The sequence below is a fragment of the Clytia hemisphaerica genome, unplaced genomic scaffold (assembly GCF_902728285.1).
Source record: "Clytia hemisphaerica strain Z4C2 unplaced genomic scaffold, Clytia hemisphaerica genome assembly, whole genome shotgun sequence".
NCBI classification, from domain to species: domain Eukaryota; kingdom Metazoa; phylum Cnidaria; class Hydrozoa; order Leptothecata; family Clytiidae; genus Clytia; species Clytia hemisphaerica.
Genome location: NW_027103286.1, coordinates 3238462 through 3261998, shown reverse-complemented (window position 1 = coordinate 3261998; position 23537 = coordinate 3238462). Strand labels below are relative to the sequence as shown.

General features: G+C 35.6%; 2 protein-coding genes across 6 annotated transcripts; one reads left to right on the top strand and one right to left on the bottom strand.

The window, feature by feature from the left end:
* Positions 1-37: 37 nt before the first annotated feature.
* On the top strand, positions 38-4856 carry LOC136807396 (WD repeat-containing protein 54-like). The gene is made up of 7 exons (XM_067063979.1): positions 38-313; positions 437-499; positions 729-849; positions 1045-1252; positions 1858-2020; positions 3703-3753; positions 3991-4856. The coding sequence occupies exons 1-7, from the start codon at positions 98-100 to the stop codon at positions 4123-4125; spliced, it is 957 nt and encodes a 318-aa protein (XP_066920080.1). The 5' UTR covers positions 38-97; the 3' UTR covers positions 4126-4856.
* A 1503-nt stretch (positions 4857-6359) lies between these two features.
* On the bottom strand, positions 6360-23251 carry LOC136807361 (uncharacterized). Of its 5 annotated transcripts, none has more exons than XM_067063969.1 (5): positions 23230-23251; positions 10653-11489; positions 10134-10430; positions 7630-7696; positions 6360-7351 (listed from the first exon to the last, which is right to left on the bottom strand). In XM_067063969.1, exons 2-5 carry the CDS (start codon positions 11484-11486, stop codon positions 7014-7016), a joined length of 1536 nt encoding a protein of 511 aa, XP_066920070.1. In that variant the 5' UTR covers positions 11487-11489; positions 23230-23251; the 3' UTR covers positions 6360-7013. The 5 variants fall into 5 exon arrangements, with proteins under 5 accessions (XP_066920070.1, XP_066920063.1, XP_066920040.1 ...); XM_067063962.1 differs by lacking the exon at positions 23230-23251 and adding an exon at positions 18983-19044; XM_067063939.1 differs by lacking the exon at positions 23230-23251 and adding an exon at positions 13069-14058.
* Positions 23252-23537: the final 286 nt, after the last annotated feature.

The following is a 23537-nucleotide window of genomic DNA, read 5'->3' as shown; positions in this document are numbered from 1 at the left end:
GAATAACTAAGAATAATTAATAACTTTCTTCCATTTTCACATTCATTTTGTTTATCAGGTGAAATAAAAAATAAACGTAGTAGATCATAAAATAAAAATGTACAATCAAAGTGCAGTGTCAATAAAGTCCAGTGCTTCACTGCTGTACAATAATCTAGATGTCCTTTCATCTGCATCTGGTCTTCAGTATGCAGTTGTTCACAAATCCAACGTTTGGGTGTTTGATGCAGAAGAAATACAGACCAACCAAGCTGCATACAGAAGGGTTGTTTGTAAAGGAGAAGGCACACAAACAAGCTCCACCATCATGCAGGTCAGCAAATTACACAAATGATATAAAAATCATGCTTTAATTGATAGATACAGAATGTCTTAGATGGACTTATGATCATATTATAAGATCTTTTAAAAGTTCGACGTCCCATTTTTTTTTCAGGCCAAATGGTGTGTTTTACCACAGAGGACTCTTCTTGTTGTTGGTTCAGTCAAAGGTGCACAGGTACTTTCCCTTTGTCCATTTCACATCCTCCTATGTCTCTGTGTTCATTAGATACCTTTTTGATTATCTTTCTAACATTGAGGGCAATGTTATAAACTATATTGGCTATCTTAGACAGCTGGAATATCAAGGGAAAAATCTTAATTTAGTAATAAAATGGTATTTGGTATTGATATTTTTCCTCTGTTCCCCTATTAGTTGATATATAACGTAGCCTCATTTTCTTTAGATGTTTGATGAGAATGGGTCAATGATGATTTTCTGGCAAGCCTTACAGCCACATCCTAAAGAAGGGAAACCACAGTTCGTCAGAGGAATTACTGCAGCTGGTGATAATCGAATATGTATTGGTGAGGAGGAATTGTTGATTGAATTTTACTTTCATTGATTTCTAAGGTCTCAAATTTGCTAATTGAAATTCGATCTTTTTGTCGGATTGCCAATTGGGTCGGAGTAATTTAAATGAAATTTGAAACTGAAATAGGTCTATGAACCCTGCTCCCTAACTGTGGAATGCTGTCTATCAAGCTTCCATTTTATTTTAGGAACTGCGGATGGGAGTATTTATGTCTTCGATATTCCCTCAAAAGGAAATGGTGTTAAACTACACGACACTATCAATGCACACACATGTGCATTGACAGATTTACATGCACTGGATGATTGTATGGTTTCAGCAGATGATATGGGCAAAATCATTTTGTGGAAAGTTGGTGGAGCAGTCACCAAAACGCTCGAAATTGAAGGTTTTGGGTAGGCTTTAGTTTTGTTGCTTTGCTGTGTTTTTAATTTTGAGCTAGTGGCTTGAGTAATGGATACTATTGTATAGCAGTGATTTTATTTGTGTTCACATGAACACGAAAGGCTGATTTTTTTTATGTTGTTAAAGGTTTTCTTACGGGAATAAAAGGGGCTTATTTTAGGCAGTGTCTTCATGCTGAGTCAGATAAATTAAAGCTACTTTTTTAAGCAACGATATCCTGCAAACAAGTGAAAGATCGAAAGTTGTTTCGAGATGTGACCTCACATTCCATTGCTTTTGTAAACAAGAAAATAGCAAAGTTGATTTCGAGCAAATTTTCGTTTTGATCGTTACGATCGTAACGTAACGTTAAGATCGTTTTGATTATAAGATAGAAAACGTTCCACTTATTATGAACACAAAAACATTCGAAAGAGTATCAGTAAAAGTCCCTTTGTTTGAGGAATGTTTTTTTAATCAATGTATTTTCATCTTTTCAAAACATTTTTCTAATCTTGTCGCACTTGTTTTTACTACATCAGCGTCATCAGACTTTTCAATCAAAACAAAACCTTTAACTGACGGTAGCTAAGATGTTCCCATTATTTATGTCTAGATTTCCATGCACGAGCGTTCGACTGCACGAGAACTTCATAATAGCAGCGTACGGTTCTGGACACCTTCGAAAGTTTAACTGCAAGACGGGAACAATAATCGTTGAAGTTGCAGCGCACGCTAAATGGATTAACGCCATGGACCTTTCACAAGACGGAACACTGGTAAGACAATTACTTCTTCTTTTGAAACATTTATAACAAAGATTTCTCGATAATATATTGAACGATCAAGTGGAACAATAAAAAAAACAAAGTTCCTCACTGATTTGTAGGTGATTCATTTAGTTTGACACATAGCCTTGTCTGCATCATTTGTTTTTCATTAAATTTATTATGATTGAAGAACTTGAGATGGTGCTCCGATTTTTTGAAAAATAATGTCTACACTATATAACTCTAGATATCTTAAAAATTATATTCTACGGGGCACATTCAGTAACGTTATTTGAAAGATTTGATCTGATTCTATTCAATTCAACTGCACAATCATTATCATTCTGTCGCTTGCAGCATGGTATCTTTCTAAAATACTTTCTAAAGACAGCATTTGAATATCCATAAATAAAAGCATTGCCAACAATATTCAGGTTAATCAGGGCTGCCAAGAAGGAGTCTATAGATTCGCCTGTGCAGGTCAAAAATATTTGGGTATCGAAAAGCATATATATTTGATAGATACTGAAGGGAAGCCAAGTGATAATCACCAAAAACATCATTGTGATGTACATTCGATTTTCTGTCACCCTCCCACGGAGTGAGCTCTCCCTTTGAGCGTCTCTGCGTCGCTTTCGAACAGTCTCGAAAATGAAGCCGTACAGCAACATACTTGCGAAAAGGGGTAGCAGTAAGAAAGCAAGGAGCAATCCTTCAGCCCAATTTGGCATTAAGAAGTCGTAATACCCAGGCTCTGGATAGTCTTGAATAAAAAAAGCAAATATGAAAATAGCAGCCGATAATGCGAATGCCACGAACATAGATTTATTAATCAAACTTCTGGTAACTCTCAAATGACGGAGAGGGTACTTCACTGCATAAAATCGATTCAGTGTTAAGAAAAATAGGATGAATATCGTCCAACCAAAACAAAAATACCAAAAAGCGTTGACAAAAACAATCCATACAGGAGAAATGAAATATTCTTCCCAATCATATGTGTAATAAGCTGTAGCGTCCAGAGGGAGCTGGAATGGACACGTCACCAAGTCTGAAACTGCTAACCATAAGATGAACACAAAATGATATGACTTCAAAAGTTGTCCCTTTATTATCACAAAACAAATGAAAAGGTTTCCTGGAATTCCAAATATGGTTATCAAAGTACTGTATAGCCCAAAGCTCAGGTTTAAATATTTAAGTGATTTGCTTTGCCAGCATGGAGCAAGTTCATTATCAATTATCTTGGACGTTGAATTACCTCTGAGCGACTTGTTCATTATGTTCTCGATATTTCACTTGTCTCTCCATATATAATCTTTGATTTCAGAACGTGATGTTATGAATCATTCTAAGAACTCGTTATAAATCTACAAACTCATGTCTAATTACTTTATACCGATAAAAACAAACAAACAAACCGTCGAATCTCTTTATTAATTCTTTAAGATATGAGGTAGAAGAATAAATAAAAAGAAAGTAGTTTTAATAAAACTCACTGGGAGTTAATCACCATGGCAATAATTTCAAAACGAGGCAAGTGATGTTCGTGACGTAATTTATGAAAAGGTCAATTAAAACAGCAATTTAAATCTCAGCTCAATAATCCTCACAAAAATGATGCAGCTCAGGCTCGTTCTTCAAAAGAAAATATGAGAATTTAACAAATTTTTCTCTTTCCAATTTGTTAGGTGGTGACAGCCTCAGAAGACACCTTCCTTAGACTTTTCGACGTCGAGACGGTAAGTAAAACTGTTGGACTTAAGTTACGCCTTGTCTAAGCTCTTACAAGGCGAATGTTTAACCCTTCGATACGTCCTAAGTAATTCAGCCAAGTTGACTTTAAGAGAAAACCTTTCCAGTTGAAAGAATTAATATCGAACAGGCACAGTTGGGTAAAAGTACCAAATTAGTTTGAGTAGGGTTAAGTAAAAAAAAGCTTCTTTGATTTGATTTTCACCTTTTCTCTCTCCATTTAGTTCGAACTGAAGTTTCAGAAAGCGATCACAGACGTTCAATTGACAGGTGTTCGTTTCATGGATGCGATCGACAACAGTTTCGGTGTCACCGGTTATGATTCTTCCGAAATCACCATCTTCAAACCTGCTAAATAGACCGCAAGCTCTTGTGTTTTATTGTGCTTCTCACTTAAACAAATACTTCATCGAGTGCCATGACGGTTTTCATTTTGCTTTTAATAAATCCGAGATGAAAAAATTTAATGTTTATGAGTACGGAAAAGTAAGCAAAAGGAAAGGAAAAGTTTGCTCTCACAAAATGTGAACTGATTGTCATACTCTGCAATTTACTGTTTGAGTTTTTCCTCTGGCTTTTTCTGATTAGGAAATCAAACGATTTTGATAACGTTTACATGTTTAGGTCGAGATACCTTTCAGCAGAAATTCATCCGAAACAAAACTGTAATTTATTATAATAATTGACTTAATTATTTAGTGTAGAAAAACAATTTTAAAATTAATTTTGCCTGATACATTGTGTGAGGGAAAAGTGGAACTAAATTTATTTTAAGATTTCAAACCCTTGCAATCTACAAAAGTTTTAAAATGATTAATTTAATTTAACACGCACAATTAGAGGTGTTTAATGCTCGAAATTTCGTTCCAATTTTCTTCCTGACACGCTGTATTCGGCGAATAGAAATGAAATATTTGAATGTTATAAATTATATTAGAGAAGATTTTTTAAATAATGCATCAAGAGAGAGACTATGGGAATAACGAATTATTTATGCTAACGATGCTTGCTTTTTATTATGTGTCATTTGTGTATTATATTTGTCAATTTTAAATCAGAAATACATATCAAATATGGTTTTCAAATTAAAGATCACTCCTTTTTCGTTTTTACAGGTAAATTTTATAACTAATTTTCTTGTATGAAATGTTTTTGATTACCTTCTTCTATAAAGGGTTTGTAGGGGTTCGAAATACCGTTTTCCCGTCAAAGTTTTTTATGAATCCCGAAAATTGAAAAAAATAATAACACCGTCACACTGGTTTGTACGGGATCAGCTGGAGTTTTTATAAGATACTTCACTAATTGGTCATTTGAAATAATAGAGATGACGCGTTCTTTAGAAAAAGCAATAAAATCCTTTGTCTCAAGATTCAACGACCAACCGAATCATCAAAAACCTTGTAAAAACTCCAGCTTGACCCGTTTGTACAGGTTCAAATACCGGCATAATGACAAAAAATAAGACCAAATACCGTCACCGTCTGATTTTAAAATACCTTTTTCTAGTTTTTTTTTTCGTCAAATCCCGTAATACCGTACTGAAAAAGGGTCAATCCCGTCACACCGTAAAAGTACAACCCCCCCCCTCCTATAAAAGGCTTCAATCAGCATTTTTTTATTTGGCCGTTCCTAAAACCTTGTTCTATTTGAAGAATTAAAGCCTCGTGTTCCTAGAAAATCGACCTACCTACCTAATCTTATGAATTAACCAATGTTTTTTCGTCCTCGTCGGGATTGGCTAATTAGTTTTCTCTGATTTTTTGCACAATGGTGTCCAAAAGTAAGGGAGCCCGATTTATTCGAAAAAAAGATTATTGGGCAAAATTGGGCCCGAAAATGTCTAAAAATAGATTTTTTTGGACTTTATGCAAAATTGCTTTATCAGTTTTTTCTGATTTTTGGCAGAAATATAGAGGGCAAGGTTCTTTAAAAAGTGGCTGAAACCGTTTTTACCAGAAATTTGTTTGGCCGTAAAAAATCAGATTTTTGTATTTGGGGGAATTCCCTTCTGTCGCTTTTAGGGAAAATGAGCATTTCTCTCAATAATTGGCTTAATATTTTTATCTGGTCTGATTTTTTAGTTTGCATTTTCGTGCTATTGTTGCCATTTTTTCTATTGTCTTATTACAGTAGCCATCAGGTAGGTCCATTCAGCATGTAGCTTGTTAAAATTTTTTTACACTAGGGATCCCGGGCGAATCGGGGTTGGGTCACCTTCAAAACTTTTATCCAGGTTTTGATATTTCATGTTTTAATAATAGCTGAGTAATTCGAAAGACGTTTGCAAAAATTACTCACTCAGGAAAAAAATTGGAGCGATTCCATTGATGTCACCGTGATGCTTATCACACCTTGTTTTCTCAATGTGAGACAGCTATATCACTGGTGAGTTCTTCTCCGTAAAATCCCACGGCGTTAGCGTTAACTCGTTTCAAATCGATGTCCGGAGAATATCGTAGTGATATAACCATTCAGTTCGAACACAAGGCTTGAAAGATTTTGAGATGAAAATTTGTAGTGTTCTCGGACGGCCGAAATCACTAAAATCTGACCCTACTCAAGGGCCGAGACGAGAACTATGATACACAAATTTACTTGTTAAAAATATCTTTAAAAATGAAAAGAAATATTATATTCATCAGCTATGTACAATACTATCTCGAAATAAAAATATTCTGACTCTGTTAATCTTTAATTTCTCAGGCGCCAAAAGTTCAAAAAGAAATACATCGCACAAGATCACATAAAGAAAAAGTATTCTTTGAAATAAAGCGACAATCAAGTAATGCTCGAATATGAAAGCCTCGTCATCGCGCGGAAAGTTCTTCATAGGTTGGAAAATTTTTATCGAGGGGTTGGAAATTATACCTTTAAATACCTGCAAGAGGTAATTATAGAATAAAACCTGGCTAATCAGAACAAAATAAGGTGTTCCTCTTTTAAAAAAGACGAAATGGATAAAAATTAAAAAGCGGGGAGGGGGGGCATTTATTAGGCACCTGAGAGTACTTGAACAACGTCATTTTCTGTTAGACCGGTTCTGCGCGATAATCAAGACTACAAATATGAAGTGAAGTATCAGAAAGGTCACGCGTTCCTTTTTACAAGGAATAAAAAGTGTAAAAAGGGCCGATAAGTTTGTAAAAAATGCAAAAAGAAAATGTACAAGTTACAAGGAAAATAAGTTTTACACTATGAAGACGCCTCTATAAAAACTAAAAATTTGTAAAACTATAAAAGAGATTTACGTAGCAGGGGAGTGAGCAACTGATTGCGCTTCCCCCGTGTTCGAGTTTTGTCCGTAAGGAAGTTCGCGAATCGCGTTCGAGCAAGAAGCGAGTTTTTTCTTAAGTTTCGCCGTCTCGTCATCGCAACGATTGCGTTTCTTACGCAAAGTTTCTACTTCGGATTTTATACGTTCAATTTCTTTTTGTTTGTACATGATTTGTGTATCAAGGTCTTTAGCTTGTTGTTGGTAACGTTTCAACTGGCTTTCATCGCGTGCTTTGGCTCGTGACAGGAGATCAGAAACTTCACTCAAAAGACCAGCCTCCGCCAAGTGTGACAGTAGTGGTGAGTTGACTGAAAAAAAGGGTAAAATTTAATTATCAAGGTTATGGAAACTGCAAGGCTCTACTTACTCCCGCTGGAGCAGAAAAACGTAACTTTCAATCTAATGTAAAAGATACAATTTAATGATGACTGATGACTGTTCATGGTCAGACCTGCCTTGAAAGCTACAATCGTGAAGATCAAGGGACCTAACCAGGCATGAGCAGCTGAGCAGTATTTTCAAAAACCTTTAGTTATCTTATAAACGGTAAAACAGGCAAACGCTCCATTTCTCCGTCTTTACTCACCATCGATGTTGGACATAGAAGACATGGCATCTGAAGCAGGACTCGTCGGTTGCAAACTGCTATCTACCTAAATGGAGAAGAAACTATTTTAATGCCACTGTACCACTATTTCCAGATCATGTAAACAAGGGTCCCAATCGTTTATCCATTTGTAACTTTTTTCGCATTGTTCATATCAGTGTTATACAGTAAAATCTCTAATTAACGGACACTCTAAAAGAAGGACACCTCTGATTAGCGGACAATTATATTTTCCTCGGCCGTTTCCTAGTCAAATCCTCATAAAAAAGTTTCTAAAAGGCGGACACTCAATTAGCGGACCCTCTGATTAGCGGACAAATTTTTTCGCACGAAATGACCAAAACCCCTATTTAGCTCTCCAATTAGCGGACATTGAATATCAAACTGGTCACAAACGTCCAAAATCGAAAAAAAAAATTTTAGATATTTTTATTTCGAGCACTTATTAGTCTTATCATTCAAATTATTTCTATAAATTTCCAGTTTTCTCTTGACCCATTCAACGAATTTAGGTGGGCCAAAGAAATCGTAAATCACTGATTTTCTTTTATTTGTTAAAAACTAAATTGTTGCGTTTTAATAACCTTTCTCTTGTTCTTCTAGGGCCTAGTGTCTGCAGATAAGTACTTTAGACCCCAATTTTGTATTTTCGACACCCTGGGATGGCTTAATTTCAAAATTGGAGCTCCGAGATCAAAAGTTTCTAAAAGGCGGACACTTCTAATTAGCGGACACTAACCCCTTTCCCCGATGGTGTCCGCTAATTAGAGGTTCCACTGTAATGCGAAATCAAACGAAACAAGCTAGATGCTGAATGGACCTACCTGATGATGAAAGTTGGATAGAAATGCGAGGAGAAAAAAATCAGTCAAAAAGTATATCGTTTAGCGAAAATGCATAACGCAATAAATTCATCATTGATTGTTGATGGGGGAGAGGGAAGGGTTGTAGGGGAAAAATAAATAGAAAGTTCTGGTCGCAAAAATCAGTTTTATTGACAATTGAATCATGCTTGATGTTGTTATCAATAATGTTTTTGAGTGAAATACAAGAAAAAAATCTAATGAAAATCTGCAAAAACGGCGATTTCCGGCATTTTCAACCAAAAAAAAATTTTTTTCAAAAATCAAAAAAACTCAGCCATGTTTTAAGCATTGGGAATACGCATTTTTCTGCAAAAAATCAGAAAAAACTTTTGATGAAAATTCGAGAAAATGTAAAAAACCGGCTTTTCCGGCATATTTCCGGCATTTTCGGCCAGAAAAAAATGTTTTTCTAAAATCGGGCTCTGTCACATTTTAGGTATTGTCATATTGCATCAGTGTGCAAAATTTCATAAAAAAATATAAAGTACAGCTCGAGAAATTCAAGAAATACTGTCTTTCCGGCAAAATAGGTTGTTCCGGCGATTTTTAAATAGCTCCGGCTTCAAAAATCAATTTTATTGAAAATTGAAACATGCTTGATGGTGGACATTGCTATTAATAATGTTTTTGAATGAAAAAACAACCAATTATAAGGAAAAAGTCCGATGAAAATCTGCAAAAACGGCGATTTCCGGCATATTTCAGGCATTTTCCGCCGGAAAAAAATTTTTCTTAAAAATCGGACTCGGCCATGTTTTGGGCATTGTTAATACGCATATTTGAGCAAAAAATCAGAAAAAACTAATGATGAAATCTCGAGAAAATGCCAAAAAACCAGTTTTTCCGGCATATTTCCGGCATTTTCGGCCGGAAATGAATTTTTTCGAAAATCAGGCTCCGTCACAATTTAGGCATTGACATTTTGCATCAATGTGCAAAATTTCATGAAAAAATATAAAGTACAGCTCAAGAAATTCAAGAAATACCGTTTTTCCGGCGAAAATCGGCTGTTCCGGCGATTTTTAGAAAGTTCCGGCTTCAAAAATCAATTTTATTGAAAATTGAAACATGCTTGATGGTGGGAATTGCTATTGATAATCTTTTTGAATGAAAAAACAACCAATTATATGGAAAAGTCCAATGAAAATCCAGAAAAACGGCGATTTCCGGCATATTTCCGGCATTTTCGGCCGGAAAAAATTTTTTCTCAAAAATCGGACTAGACCATGTTTTGGGCATTGTTAATACGCATCTTTGAGCAAAAAATCAGAAAAAACTAATGATGAAATCTCGAGAAAATGCCGAAAAACCAGTTTTTCCGGCATATTTCCGCCATTTTCGGCCGGAAATTTTTTTTTTCGAAAATCGGGCTCCGTCACATTTTGGGCATTGCCATTTTGCATCATTGTGCAAAAAATTAGAAAAAACTAATGAGCCGATCCCGAGAAAAGCTGGCAACAGACGAACGAACGAACGGACGAACGAACGGACAAGGGTTAATTTAAAGGACTACCTTAGGTAGGTCCAAAAAGAATTTTTACTTAGCTTGTTAGAAACTTTCGCAGCCAAAACTAAAAAATCGCTAAGGTTTCTGCCTTTAAAATTAAGGAAACCTACTTCGTTTTCGTCCTCTTGTTTAATGAGAAATCCGTTCCTCGCTGAGTCTTCATACTTCGAGTGGGCCATTGGCGGTGATTCGCGTTCACGTTCAGAGCGCGGTGACCGAATGGGCGAACGACTGCGTGAACGCCTGCGTTCCGTGTAACCGTATGCCGAGCGATTGAGATTGATCATGGAGTTGGAGACCGGGCTACCTCTTCGCATATCGACCATGGTCATGAGGGAGCGTGAATCGTGATGAGATGTAGACGAAGAAGGCGATTCTTTGACCAAGGACGTTGATGGGTTCACTATCTGAAAAACAGAAAAGAAAATCAGAACATAGTAAAAGTCAACGTAAAATTTTGGACTTAATAATTTTTAGAAAAGATTGGAGAATTCTTTTAGGTATATTCCATAATGCAATAAGGGGGAGTACTTTAATTGTTTCAGGTTACCAATTTATGTCCAGGATTCGGCCAATTCGAAGAGTTGAACATGTCAGATAAAGTAAATTTCAAAGTTATCAAACAATACCTTGACCAGTTCATCGATGACGTTATTGTAACCTTTTTGAATGGCAATATCCAAGGGTGTTTGATCCTTTGCATTTCTCATCGTCTTATCAGCGCCCGATTGAAGTAGGGCGGAAATGGCGGTACAAACGTGATCAACTTTGATTTTCTCATTAGCACCAGCAAGTATATGCAAACAAGTATTTCCTTCGTTATTTTTAGCGTCTAAAGTCGCCATTCTATCCGAATCGTTCATTTCCTTAGCCTGAGCGGCCATAACTTCAATTGCTGTTTGAAAGAAAACTAGCCTGGTCTCTGAGCTACATAACAAACTAGCGGCTAAATGTAACGGAGTTCCATTCCCTAAGTCCGAATGATACATTAAGTTTGATAATAAATTACATATTTTACGGAATTTCGGTTTCAGTTCTTTCGTTGTAAATTTAGGCCTTGATTTATAAAGGTATAATATAGTTCTGTGCAAAGCGTTTTCTGTTAAACTTCCTATCGTAACGGTGGAATCGAATCCGTTGCTTAGCATCCACTCAAGAGCATTACATTTACCGAGAGAAGCTGCCCAGTGGATCAACGGTAACCTGTTCGAAGCAACAGGGTCTGGGATGGTATCATTCCGATCCCAACCCATACTCTGATATTTCTCTATACAGGCTTTCAAGCCATCTAAGTTCGATAAGTGACCTAATTGGTCTGTACAATTTACAATTGCTTGTAAGAGTTCATGATGTTCAGGACATTCGACAGTTTTATCACAGAAAGGCGTACATTTTCTCCAAACAACAATGTTAGATTCTGACGTGTTCAAATTATGCATCGTTGGCAGCGTCATTTCTTTCATCGGCTGAAACGAAAAGAGAATTGGGTCAAATTAGTTCACATCAAATCTCTCTTATCACAACCTACCCATAGTGCGGAAAGGGGTCTGATCCCCCCTTCTTACATGACCCCCCCCCTCTTGGCATCTCCCCCAACCTTTTAAAAATGCCTATCCCCCAAAGGTTTCGAGCTAAATTTTTTATGATAAAAAGGGAAGGGAAACAGTAATGAAAAATTAAGTCTGGCAAAAAAATTACCACTTTTTAGTGAAAATAAAGAACTTCCTTTCATGCAGACCAAATTTCATAACAGTGCTGGAAAATAATCTACAATATATGTAAGCCCCCCCTTCTTAAACGATCCCCCCCTCCTTGCTATCCCCCCTTTTTAGTGAAAATTTCTGATCCCCCCTTCTTCACTTTTTTGGAAGGTGTCATCCCCACCGTTGCGTTAATACACAAACTAATTTCACCCTGTAAAAATTATACTGTATTACACGGATTATTAACGACTCTTAGTTATATGTCCGTTTGCAAAACTCTCCTAGCCCCGCCTATTTTCATAAATCAAATGACCACATAACCATATGATAGATAAAAAATGTTTTCAATTTCGTTCAATTAACAAATACCAAAGATGATCCTCAAACAGTATCTCAAAAATTGAGAAAATATCCTCATAGCAACATGAAGAGGAATAACCCAATACTGATAGTACAAGTCTCATTACAAACCATAAACAGCCCCTTTCAGTAAGGTTACGTCTAATAATAATACGAAGAGACAAAGCACTTCAACCACACAACATCCGGTTAAGGTGAGGGTCATTACCATTTAATGGAAAGCTGATATAATTAAGACTTCATGTACACGTCACTCGGACATCGGAAGCAAAGGATTTCCGCACCCTTAAAGTAACCAAAACATTTTTCAAGTGGGCGACTGGACATTCAACTACTCCGGATAACATGTAAACTCGTTAACTTAATATTGACGACCGCAAAATATTCAGTTAAAAAGGAAAAAGGTAATCAAATAAGATGACATCAATTCCGTGTCGAAGGCGGACATAAGGGTCAAATACTTTTTAATTGTGTAAACCTTAACTATACTATATACAATGCTTTACATAAAACTAATTGTTCAATAACTATGGGTGAAATATAAGATGACTTGAAAGAAGATGAATACCTGATGAAAATGACCTCCTTGAAAGCGTCTCATATTTTTCACAAAATCAACGAAGAACATTCAATCACAAACTTCAACAATCAGTTCATATATAACGAGATTGAAATGAGGAGCTGCCTGAACTTTTATTTCTAACACATGTACAAGCATTGAGAAGAAGAAAAGGTTCACTCACAATCTGCATAACGAACATTCAACCACGAACCACCTCTACGCTCTAACCAAACAAAAAACATACCGAATGGCCGACCAACCATCCTCCCGAAAAGGTGTACAGCTGCCTTCTACTACCTTCGGTCTGATTCATAATCAGAAGGACCGTGAGAAAACACAGCTTTCTGGTTATACATCTTCAAACCCCCTGTGTTACACGCAAAATTATTTTCCTTTCAATAATTGAAAAATGATACTAACCCATGGGCTGAGTTTTGTGATGTGACATGTGCTGATAAAATCCATCTCCCCAGAAAATACCATTGTCATCAAAAACGCAAAAAAAAAACAGCAGAAGAACAAATCAGGACATATGTTTCAAGATAACAACTCAAAAGGTGGTTGATGATAATTATTATGACCCTCGTTCAAAGTAATGAGCATCTAATGATAGTTAATTATGGAAAGCGCGTGTTGAAGAATTTCAATGTTTGACACCTCTTTTGTATGATAGTAAATAGGAGCCAACCTCCTGACACTCACGACCGAACGTTTTTCATAACAACACGATGTTTACTGAAAGAAGCAAGTTGAGCCTTGGTAACAATGGTCATGACGTGAGCTCGCCATTAGATACTCATCTTCATTTTGCATTGTTCTTCACACTTTATTTACACTACTTTCGACTGCAGAGTTTTTCTCCTTTGTTTACACCTTACATAAAGAAATCACATAACTTCAATCAAGAGATATAGTTACAAGATCCATAACCTAAAACAAAACTTGAAAACAGAATCAAACATAAAATGAAAAGTATGAAAATCCAGTCAACAAGCTCTTTCTGCCCTGTAAAAGAACCCTTGACTACAAGACAGATTCTCAGAGACCGTTGAAAGAGAGAGAAATAGAGAAAATTCAGGCAGGAAAGAGGCTTTCCCTATCGAAACCGTTCCTTCATTCATACAAAGTAATAGGAGACATACGACCTCACGAACAGCAAGAAAGAAGGTCTTCACACAAAAGGGTAGAGAGACGAGTTCTCCCCCTCAAAGCCTCTTGATGTAGCATGGTGATAAAAGGTGATCAATCAAATAACAGTACGGTGGAGGGAGGGAAAATACGTAACATGCTCTCTCTATTGTGACCCTGACCTCCTCTTTCTCTGATAGCAAAATTTGAGATTGTGTTCCTCCGTTTTGACGAGAGGATTAGGATGTGACCATAGAGAGGCTTCTGAGAGAGAAGTAAGACTTCTATCTTACTAAACAAGATTGAAAAGATATTCCCTGAGAGCTCTGATGAAACTTTGAAAATTCAGGTTTTGTTTTCTTTGCTCTAACTAGAACTGTATAATAATAAATTCCTATAGGCATCAATCATAGATGATATTTGCTTACCAGGTCAGGCCTTGTTTGTGATCTAGAAAAATAAATACCACAAAAAGCAGCCTCTGCATCACCTCATTAAAATATTTCAACGAGTAATACTTTTTAGATTATCCGAGATTATCACAGAAAATATTGTCATTCACATTGATTCAAAATCTAGCGTGAAGATTTCAAGCCACTGGTCATTACAATACAGCTGACGCTCTCTAATTCGACGTTCTATTATTCGATACACTCCATACTGAAAACCACCTTCAACAAGAAACACTTATAAACGACGCTCTACTATTCGATAATTCTCTTAATCAAAATCCGATTCCCCTTGAAAATGGAATCAGAGAGCGTAAACTGTATGGACAAACATATAAAAATACAAGAAACCTAAAAAAGCATGTAAGATGACGTGAGCAGGAATCGTCAGCAAATTTGTGTTGAAAAACTCCCATGCACCCACAGAAGTGAACAGAGCTAAAAAAAAAACTTTGGTTCTTCCCAATATCCTTTCAATCAATCGAAAAAGATCGTCAGATGTATGAATAATTTATATCACGTTTAAAAGAAGGAGGGTCTCCTTTCGAAATCTTCTATTCAACGACCGAAGAAGAAAATAGGGAAGTGTTAAGGGGAAGGGGCTGGTCCTATCCCTTCCTCCGATCTATTCTATAAACTAGTCCCTCTTCCTAAAAGTAAACATTGAAAATAAATGGGAAGCGATGAAGTGTGGCAGATGGAGAAAGAATATTTGGATTTACCAAAAGCAAGGTTAAATTTGACGTCACCTCGTCAATAGTAATATACACACTTTTAATAGTTACAAGGAAATTAAATAATTAAGAAAAAGCCACGAAGAGATGAAAAGAAATTTCTTTATTTTTTAAAGCTTTGAAATAGTGTAGCTCCTAAAAACCAATCGTAAGCTTTCCAAATGCTTGTTAAAAGGATGGTCTCAACTTCTTGAGTGAATTGGGCCCTGTTTCTTTGGGCACAGACCATTAGTCAGGAGTATTTTGTGAGCTCCATATCATCATCCACATGTAAATAAATAAAGCTCCAATAGGATGCAGTGGACTAAAAGGTTAAAAAGCGCACAACAAATATATCAACATTTCAAGCTTTCGAAATCAAATGGCTCAATTTAATAGCTTAATAGCCTTTAATTTCCCTTTGATCAGTTTACCCCTTCTTATTATTAAAAATCAAATATTACTACCCCTTATGTGCAGACATAGCTGTGTAATTCGTTGTAAGGTCTGAAAATCAATGGAAAACAGACTTAATTTGAAAACAACAAGTTCTATAACTTTTCTTTGGTAAAGCTCCCAAAAACCAAAGAGACTATTCCTCAGAAAGGAACCTTATAACTCTAGTCGGGTTGGTGGATTCGATCATTTGGTATCAAAAATGACAGTTACCATGGTTTACCATGGTTTTTCATGGTTTCAAGCGCAGTGTCCTGTTCACTGTGGCAGTTAAAAAATAATTCTATGTTCTCTTGAGCAACTCCCTTGGGCTTCATAAGAAAAAGAGAGGGAAAGGCTTCCCTCAGAAGAATGCAGACGAATGCACGAATGCAGTGACCAGCAAACTGGACATGGCTGATCTTTAAAGAGACAGAAAAACATAGATACATGTGATTTTAATTTTTTTAGAATTAGATCGTTTGCTTAAAAAAAGAACAATTGATACTTTTATAGTTAATCTACAGAACATTGAACATTACATTGAAATAATTAAAGCAGAAAACCTGAACCCTTTAGTGACTATCCGAAACAAATATGAAACTCATGAAGTTGTAAAAGCACTGGATATACAAAATGACAAAGCAAGGGTAACAAAAATACTAATAAATATAAAACTATATACTAAAACTATAAACTAATAAAAAAGCTGTAGCATTACGTAAGCTACTTTTAAATACGTAATTTCGACGTCAATTTTGCAACATTTCAAAATTAGGGGCATTCAATAAAATCACTACTGTGATTTATTTTTTAATTAACTTTGCTTATTAAAACTTATAGAGAATAATAGTCTAAAGTGTCTATATAATACCTGGTTAAAAAATTTTAGTTACATCCTTAACCATTTCTAAGATATTTGGACTTTAAATTATGTTAGTACTACCGACCCATCCGGTAGTATCCAAGCATCATAGAGGGAGTCGATCAAGAGGGTGACTTCTAGGAAAGACAAGTGATACATTTATGAATTAAACAGTGTGCAGAGGGGGTCTGAGCCCCCTTACATTGCATCCCCCTATATACACTCCATATTTTAACAAGCAATACTTCTATGGACCTATCTGGTTTGCATTAAACACATAATTATATAATAATTTATATTTATGTGAGCGTGACCATTAAACAATCATTCAGAACACAAATAGTGACGATATATTAAAATTTGTCGTTTGTTTCTTATAAAAAAACATGTTTAGAAACCAAAAATCAGAATATTATAATGGTAAAATCTTAAGAAAACCAGCTTTTCCAACGCATCTCCAGCATTTTTTAGCTGAAAAGTTGTTATCAAAAGATTGAGCTATGATGGTGAAAATTTAATGAAAACAAGTGATACTTTTATGGACCTACCTGGTTATGCATTTAACACATATATAATTGATATCTACATAAAAGCGTGACCATTAAACAATCATTCAGAACACAAATAGTGACGATCTATTAAAATTAGTTGTTTATTTCTTATAAAAAAACACGTTTAGAAACCAAAATTTCATGCTCTTGAAATATTCTTTCATATTCAAGACTTCGAGAGCAAAAAAAACATATCTCATCAAAAAATTGATTAATTTGACTAAGAACATTGATGTATGCTTATTAATAGTGATTCTTATAGATAAACATGCGTTTTTTGAGCCAACAAAATTTTTTTGCATAAATCTGCTTGAACCATCTTTTACCTACGATGGTACCCTACTTTCATGCAAAAAATCAGAAAAAATTAACGACCTAATTTTTCACAAAGTCCAAAAAACCCGTTTTTTAGCCGTTTTTTGACCCAAATTTGCCCAAAATTTTTTTTTTTTGAAAATCGGGCTCCGTCACATTCGAGGGTTTATAGTTATGAATCTTTGTGCAAAAAATCAGAAAAAACTAATGAGCCAATCATGAGGAAAGCTAATAACGAACAGACGAACGGACGAACGGACAAAGGTTAATTTATAGGACCTCCACCGGGGTAGGTCCAAAAGGGCCAAATTGAAAAGTGGTCAACCAAAACACAAAATCAAAAATCTTACAAACAAAATAAGTAACTGATTTTTTTTTTAAATTTTCCAATTTCAACTTTTAAATCAACCGAGTCGCACTTTTAGTCTCTGTAATCAGGTGATTATATCAAAACACAACTAGTGAGGTTTGTCACGGAAGGACAAGTGTTAAAATATAATGGACTTTCTTTTGAAAAATAAAATGATTAATCAAAAATGAAGTTGTTTTAAAACAAGTACATACCTTAGTTAGTTTAATAGGTTTGTTCATTTTGAAATAAGTCAAACAACAAAAAAGTACTGCAAGCAGAAAATTTTTTCAAATATCGAATTCCTTCCGTGACAATTTCAAGACAAAAAGTTTTTTCACCAGTTTTGTGCAAGTACACTATTCTTGATATTATTGCAAGTTCTAACTATTGGTACCCCCTAACAAAAAATGAAATTACATTCCAAAGCAACCTCCTTCATATTCACTTACAAGGTCTGAAATTATTGTCCTTCCATGACACTTTCACCTTGTCCTTCCGTGACGGATTAAAAATATCTTGTTATTTTTAGAAATCTTGGACTTCAATGGGTCTAATTTATTGCAGGATGAGTGTCCTAGGAGGTTTAGAACCATTGGGAACCAGATCAACCCTGTATGGAGCTCAGAATAAGCTTAACTAAGTCTCCAGTACAGGTGTCCTTCCGTGACACTGACCTTTCTCAGTTGCAAAGGCCTGTAGCCATTGAAATTAATTTTTTTGACTCAGTTCTTTTTTCAATGACAAGCAGATAGACATAAGTTTCTTCTGGTGGTATTTTGGTTTTAAAATTCTCTTTAAATTCACAGGAATCTGAATCAGCATACTTTTGTCTTTTTTAATGTCTTTGCTGCGTTCCTTCCGTGACAGAACCTTCAAAGTTCAATCATTCAACGAGGAAAAACTTTTATGAAATTTATTTTGGTTTGGAAGTATTAATACTATGAAGGGTTTAATTCAGGACTAATACTATTTTCATTAAGTTTACCATTTTTCAAAAATAGGCCAAAAAAGGCTCTGATTTCCTTCCGTGACAGAAACGGGACTTTTCAATTTGGCCCAAAAGGCAAATAAATGTAAAAATGTAAAAATTCAAGAAAAACTCTTTTTTGACAATAATCGACTCTTCTGGCAATTTTGAGATAGTTCTGGTTTAAAAAAAATATTCGTTTGAAAATCAAATCATTGGCCAACCTTGGCACAAAACACAAATAAAAAACCCCTCTGAGGTTGGAAGACCCCCCATCTTAATGAAGGATTCACTTTAAATTTTAGACCCCCGGAAATAACATCAAATCTAAAAATTCACGCTTGAAAACCTTTATACCTGATGTTTTTTTGAAAATGCAACTCACATGTGATGAAGTTAAATAATGTAGACCTATAGTTGAACTTAAAACTATTTTCTCTCAAAATCAGACTTTCACACTTGGAAAAAAAGCTAAAAAAAACTTTAACTAGCTTTCTAGCCCCCATATGTGTTTTCCATGTGTTTTAAAAATCATGTTTAAAATTAAAAAACAGCCTACCTGTAAGTTCATAAATCTTTCATAATTTTAGGGCCTAAAAGTCTATCATTATTTCACAATAAAAGGGTCATAATGTCCACCAAAAGGAGTTTGCTTAAGTTTGATTAAGTCCAATTAAATTAAAAATGGGCCTAACTCCATGCATCAAAAAAGTGTAATTTCTTTTATTTCATTGAGATTCTCTTTTCTTTTTATTCTGAATCTAGGTGTAAGGTGGCTTTGTTTCTATCACTTTAAGGGAACTAATTTTTGCAGGAACTAATTTAGCGTTTTTAGGTGTCTACCCTGAAATTTTTTCGCGAAATATAATTTTTACTATATATAAGTTCTCTTGAAAACTCCTAGGGAAATAAAAGAATTTCAACAAAAAGTGGGTGTCAACCGTAGAAATAAGTTTAGCAAAAAACGCCAATTTCATACCCTCAGACCACGAAAATTACTTCCCTTAAGGTAGTAGGCCTGACTGGTGACAAATTTCAAAAAAAACATGCAAATTCGGAACAAAGCACTATGCACATTAAAATGGTTTCAGAAACAAGCCTCTACAGGACGCGCGTGGTGGTGCAAGTCACATGTCCTGGGAAAAATAGTTTTTCGGACATCCCAGACTGTCCGGGGTATAGGCACAGTCGTGTAGTTAAAGGAAGCCGCCCTGACTAATTAGACTAAGAGCTTTGGAACGTAATCGAACGTAATCGAAACGAAGCAATGGAACAGCAAATCCTGGGTAATATTCGATTACGATCCCATTGGGTTTACAATTGAATGGCAATTATTTGATTGCATTGGGCTATTCCAAAAAAAAATTGTACAGGGGTATTGACGAACTTTTTTCACTAACCCGGCGGGGGTTAGTGGTCTGGAAATTTTGAATGACATAACTTAGTGGTCAAAGCAGTTTTTTTCTGTGAGACGGAAAATTTCTTGATAGAGATATTTTGGTTTACAGTGATACCCGCAGGCCCCACCATGGTTAGATGGGGCCGAGGGCAATAAAATTATCAGTATAGCTAGTATAGTCACTAGCTCATTGTTTCTAGTTTTTTCTAATATCAGAATTTTCACTATATATTTTTGATCACTCTGTATGAAATTAGTTCAACAGTGCCAGTTATGACAAGAAGACAAGAAGATAGAACAGGGGGCACTGAACTTGACGGCTGACGGGGAAGTGCCGCTGGAGTATGAAAAGTGGATTCTGTCGGATCTGAATCAGTCAGGATGATGATGATGTCTTACTTAGGACATCATGTATATACTAACTAGGAAATAAGTAGAAATTGCCTATAACGCAAAATCAAAATCAAAATGCGCACTTTCTTACCATCGCCAATCGAAAGAGCACCAAAAAATAAAGTTTCTTGGTGATTTTCAAATATTTTGGTTGAAGGAATGAAGAAATATCTTACTGATAGTTTGAAAACTCAAGCCCTAAAGCCTACAGTAGTCTACATGTTACAAAAACCCAAAATTTTATGATGAAGACAGTCCTTTATTTGTAAAATCGGGAATTTTCATTATGGTAGACCAAGTGGCGATGGTTAAGTTAAATTAAAGAGCATAATATTGTAAATTTAAAGACACATAGAGAAAAAACCCTTCTGTAGATTTTGAAGAAATTTTCAACATACATTCAATTAAATTAAAGGTCACTCTTTTGTTTTTAGCATGCGCATTTTCCTCTAAAATATCTAAAATGGGGGTTCAAATTAAAAATATCCTACTTAGGTTGTCTATGGCCTAACTAGGACATAAAGAAAATGTCCTTCTTAGGCCATTGTCCTTCTTAGGCCATTGTCCTAGTTAGGCCATTGTCCTAGTTAGGCCATTGTCCTAGTTAGGCCATTGTCCTAACTAAGACATTGTTCCTGACTGTGAATGTTTGCTGAATTTTGGACCCTGTCAGAACGAAAAATCGAAAAATTTCTTATTTTCACCCTCTGTACAGTGGCAAAAATGACTAAAAGTAGAAGAAAAAGTTGAAAGATTTCCGAATTTCTACCCTGAAAATTGTCAAAAAAACAAAAGTTGATCCTGTCAGCTACCGTGAGTGGTCCTAAATCTGACAGCCCTGCCTAATTACGACCCCCAAATAACTGCTATGAAAAAAATTCTATGTTTACAAACATTCCCTCTCCAAGTTGAATGATAAACTATTGCAAGAACTCTCGAAACGAAACATCTAACAAGATGGCTATAATGTCAAGATGCCAATCAATGTAATTTAAAAAGTGTGAATTGTAAATAATAATTACTTTATATGATGCTGTTACTGCTGTCATTTATGACGTTGTACATATATATTGCAATAAAAAATTATGTTTTTTATAAGAAGCAATCATTGTTAATTCTGTTTGGTTCATTTGGTTCAATGTATCAAATCTCTGAGTTTAGTTGACACTTTGGTATCTTCGTTGCGTCACAGCGCCAGCGAAAGGTTTGTTTTTATTTTAGTTTCCAGGCGTACCCAATCGATAACATCGATTGTCGATTTAATCGATGTCAATCGCTAAAAGTCGTTCGTACTCAATGATCGATCGATTACTAATCCATGGCCAATCGATAGGAACGTAAAATTTTATTATCGATTGGTATCGATTTTCATTGATTAAATTCGATTATTATTGATTTAGCCATCGATTGAATTCGATTGTTATCGATTAAGATCGATTAATATCGATTGATTTCCCGTATCACAAGTGTTTCAACCGGTATTCCAACGAAGCCATATTTTGATTTGTACAGAAATTTCGCCCGCTCAAATCTAAACAACAAAATGGTCAATCTCACTAAAGCAAAACATTGCGGCCACGGCATTTCCCTGGATAAAAACTCTGGTCACGTGACCATCTGTAATTTTAGACCAATGAAAACGCTTCATTTCCCCGGATTAAAGTTGTGTCTACACTAACACGCGCGAAATGGCTAGAAAACGAGAGAAAAAACCGGGGGTCAAATAAAATTTTTCTTCCTTCTTGCGGCAAACATAAAAGACTTTAAGAGGCCATTTATTTAAGAAAGGGGTGTTATATCATAAATTAATTATGTAAGTAAGTGATATGTTAAGTAACAAGCTCATTAACAATTTTATTTTGAAGTTTGTTTTTAAAAACAGAACCCCCGTGCTATAAGATAATGTCATTTTCTTAACTTATGGGACCCAATTGGAAGTCTTTGTAAGACATATCATTTGGCAGTGTAGTTGCAGCCTATACAAGAATTGGAATCTAAAGTCTGAAGTCGTAACTCCTTGTCAGTGACCCCGCAGAGAAGTTTTATGTTGGCAGAGACTTACTTTAGGTTGGTTTGGAAATCGTTTTATTTTGAAATGTAATCTTCACTTTAGATGAATACTTTTATTTATTTGGATTCATGAAAGGTTCAAGGTTTGTTTACTTTTTATTTCAAATTATTTCATTGATTTATTGAGCTGCAATAGCTGAATGAAAAACAAAGATTTTTGATAGTTATCATCGTGGCCTTGGCCGCCATTTTGAATTTCGATTTTTTTTCTCCTGTACTCGGCAATTTAGAGGTTGTTCGTAATACGCGATTTGGCTTACGCGTAACACTTGTGGTATCGATTTCATCGATTGGGTACGCCTGAAAGACCCTATCGGATTTAGGCAGGGCTGTCGAATTTAATTTAGGACCACTCACGGTACCAGTTTTCAGAGCATGTCATGGTTTGCCCCCAAGGAAAATTTCCAACATAAAACTCTGCCCTCAAGATCCGTTTCCCATCACAAAAAAAGCCAGAAAAACAGATATCCAGTTTTCAATGATTTGCCCCTGAACTCTAAATATTATCAAAATTTTGCCCCTGCCCTTGAAAAGTGAGCAATCTCTGCCCTCGAGCAAGATCTCAATGATTTCTGCCATTACTCTGAAAACTGGGGGTCAGCTTAATTACACATCTTATAAATTAGTAGATTTGGACCGACCCTGCCTGTCAGATATCTTCAGAGCCTAAAAAGGGAGCTTGACTAGCGGCACATCCACGTACCCAATTTTGCCTATAAGTGCCTCCCCTGGGCACGGGGGGGGGATAGCCCATCCATTCACAATTGATTCGGTGTTCAATAAATTATGACACCATCTGCATAATTAAAGCTTTTTTAGGACAGTAGTAGCTAGCTAGATTAAGGGAAAACAAGCATTGCCTAGTTTAAAGAATATGGCTCTTAATTCTAAACAAAGATTAGAAGCTAAATAAAGAAAAAAGAAAAAAAAAAAAGTAGGCTTACCAAATTTGTGGCCAGTGCTGACTGCAGCGGAAAATGTTATATCGGATGGCCAAAAGTCACCTCAACTTCTTTTCTTTTCTTTCCTATCTCTTATCCTATTTTTCTCTTTTCTGACTGTCTGAGTTTCTGAGACTTAGTTCCTCATTTCTGACTGAGTTTTCATACCTGTCAATCATTTGTCCATCAATTTCGACCTGACTAATTTTCGCACCGAGTGGGATTCGAACCACCACCAAAGAAAGACCTTCAGATTCGGAAGCCAGCGCTCTATCCGTTGAGCCATCGCCGCACAGCAAAACCACGCAATT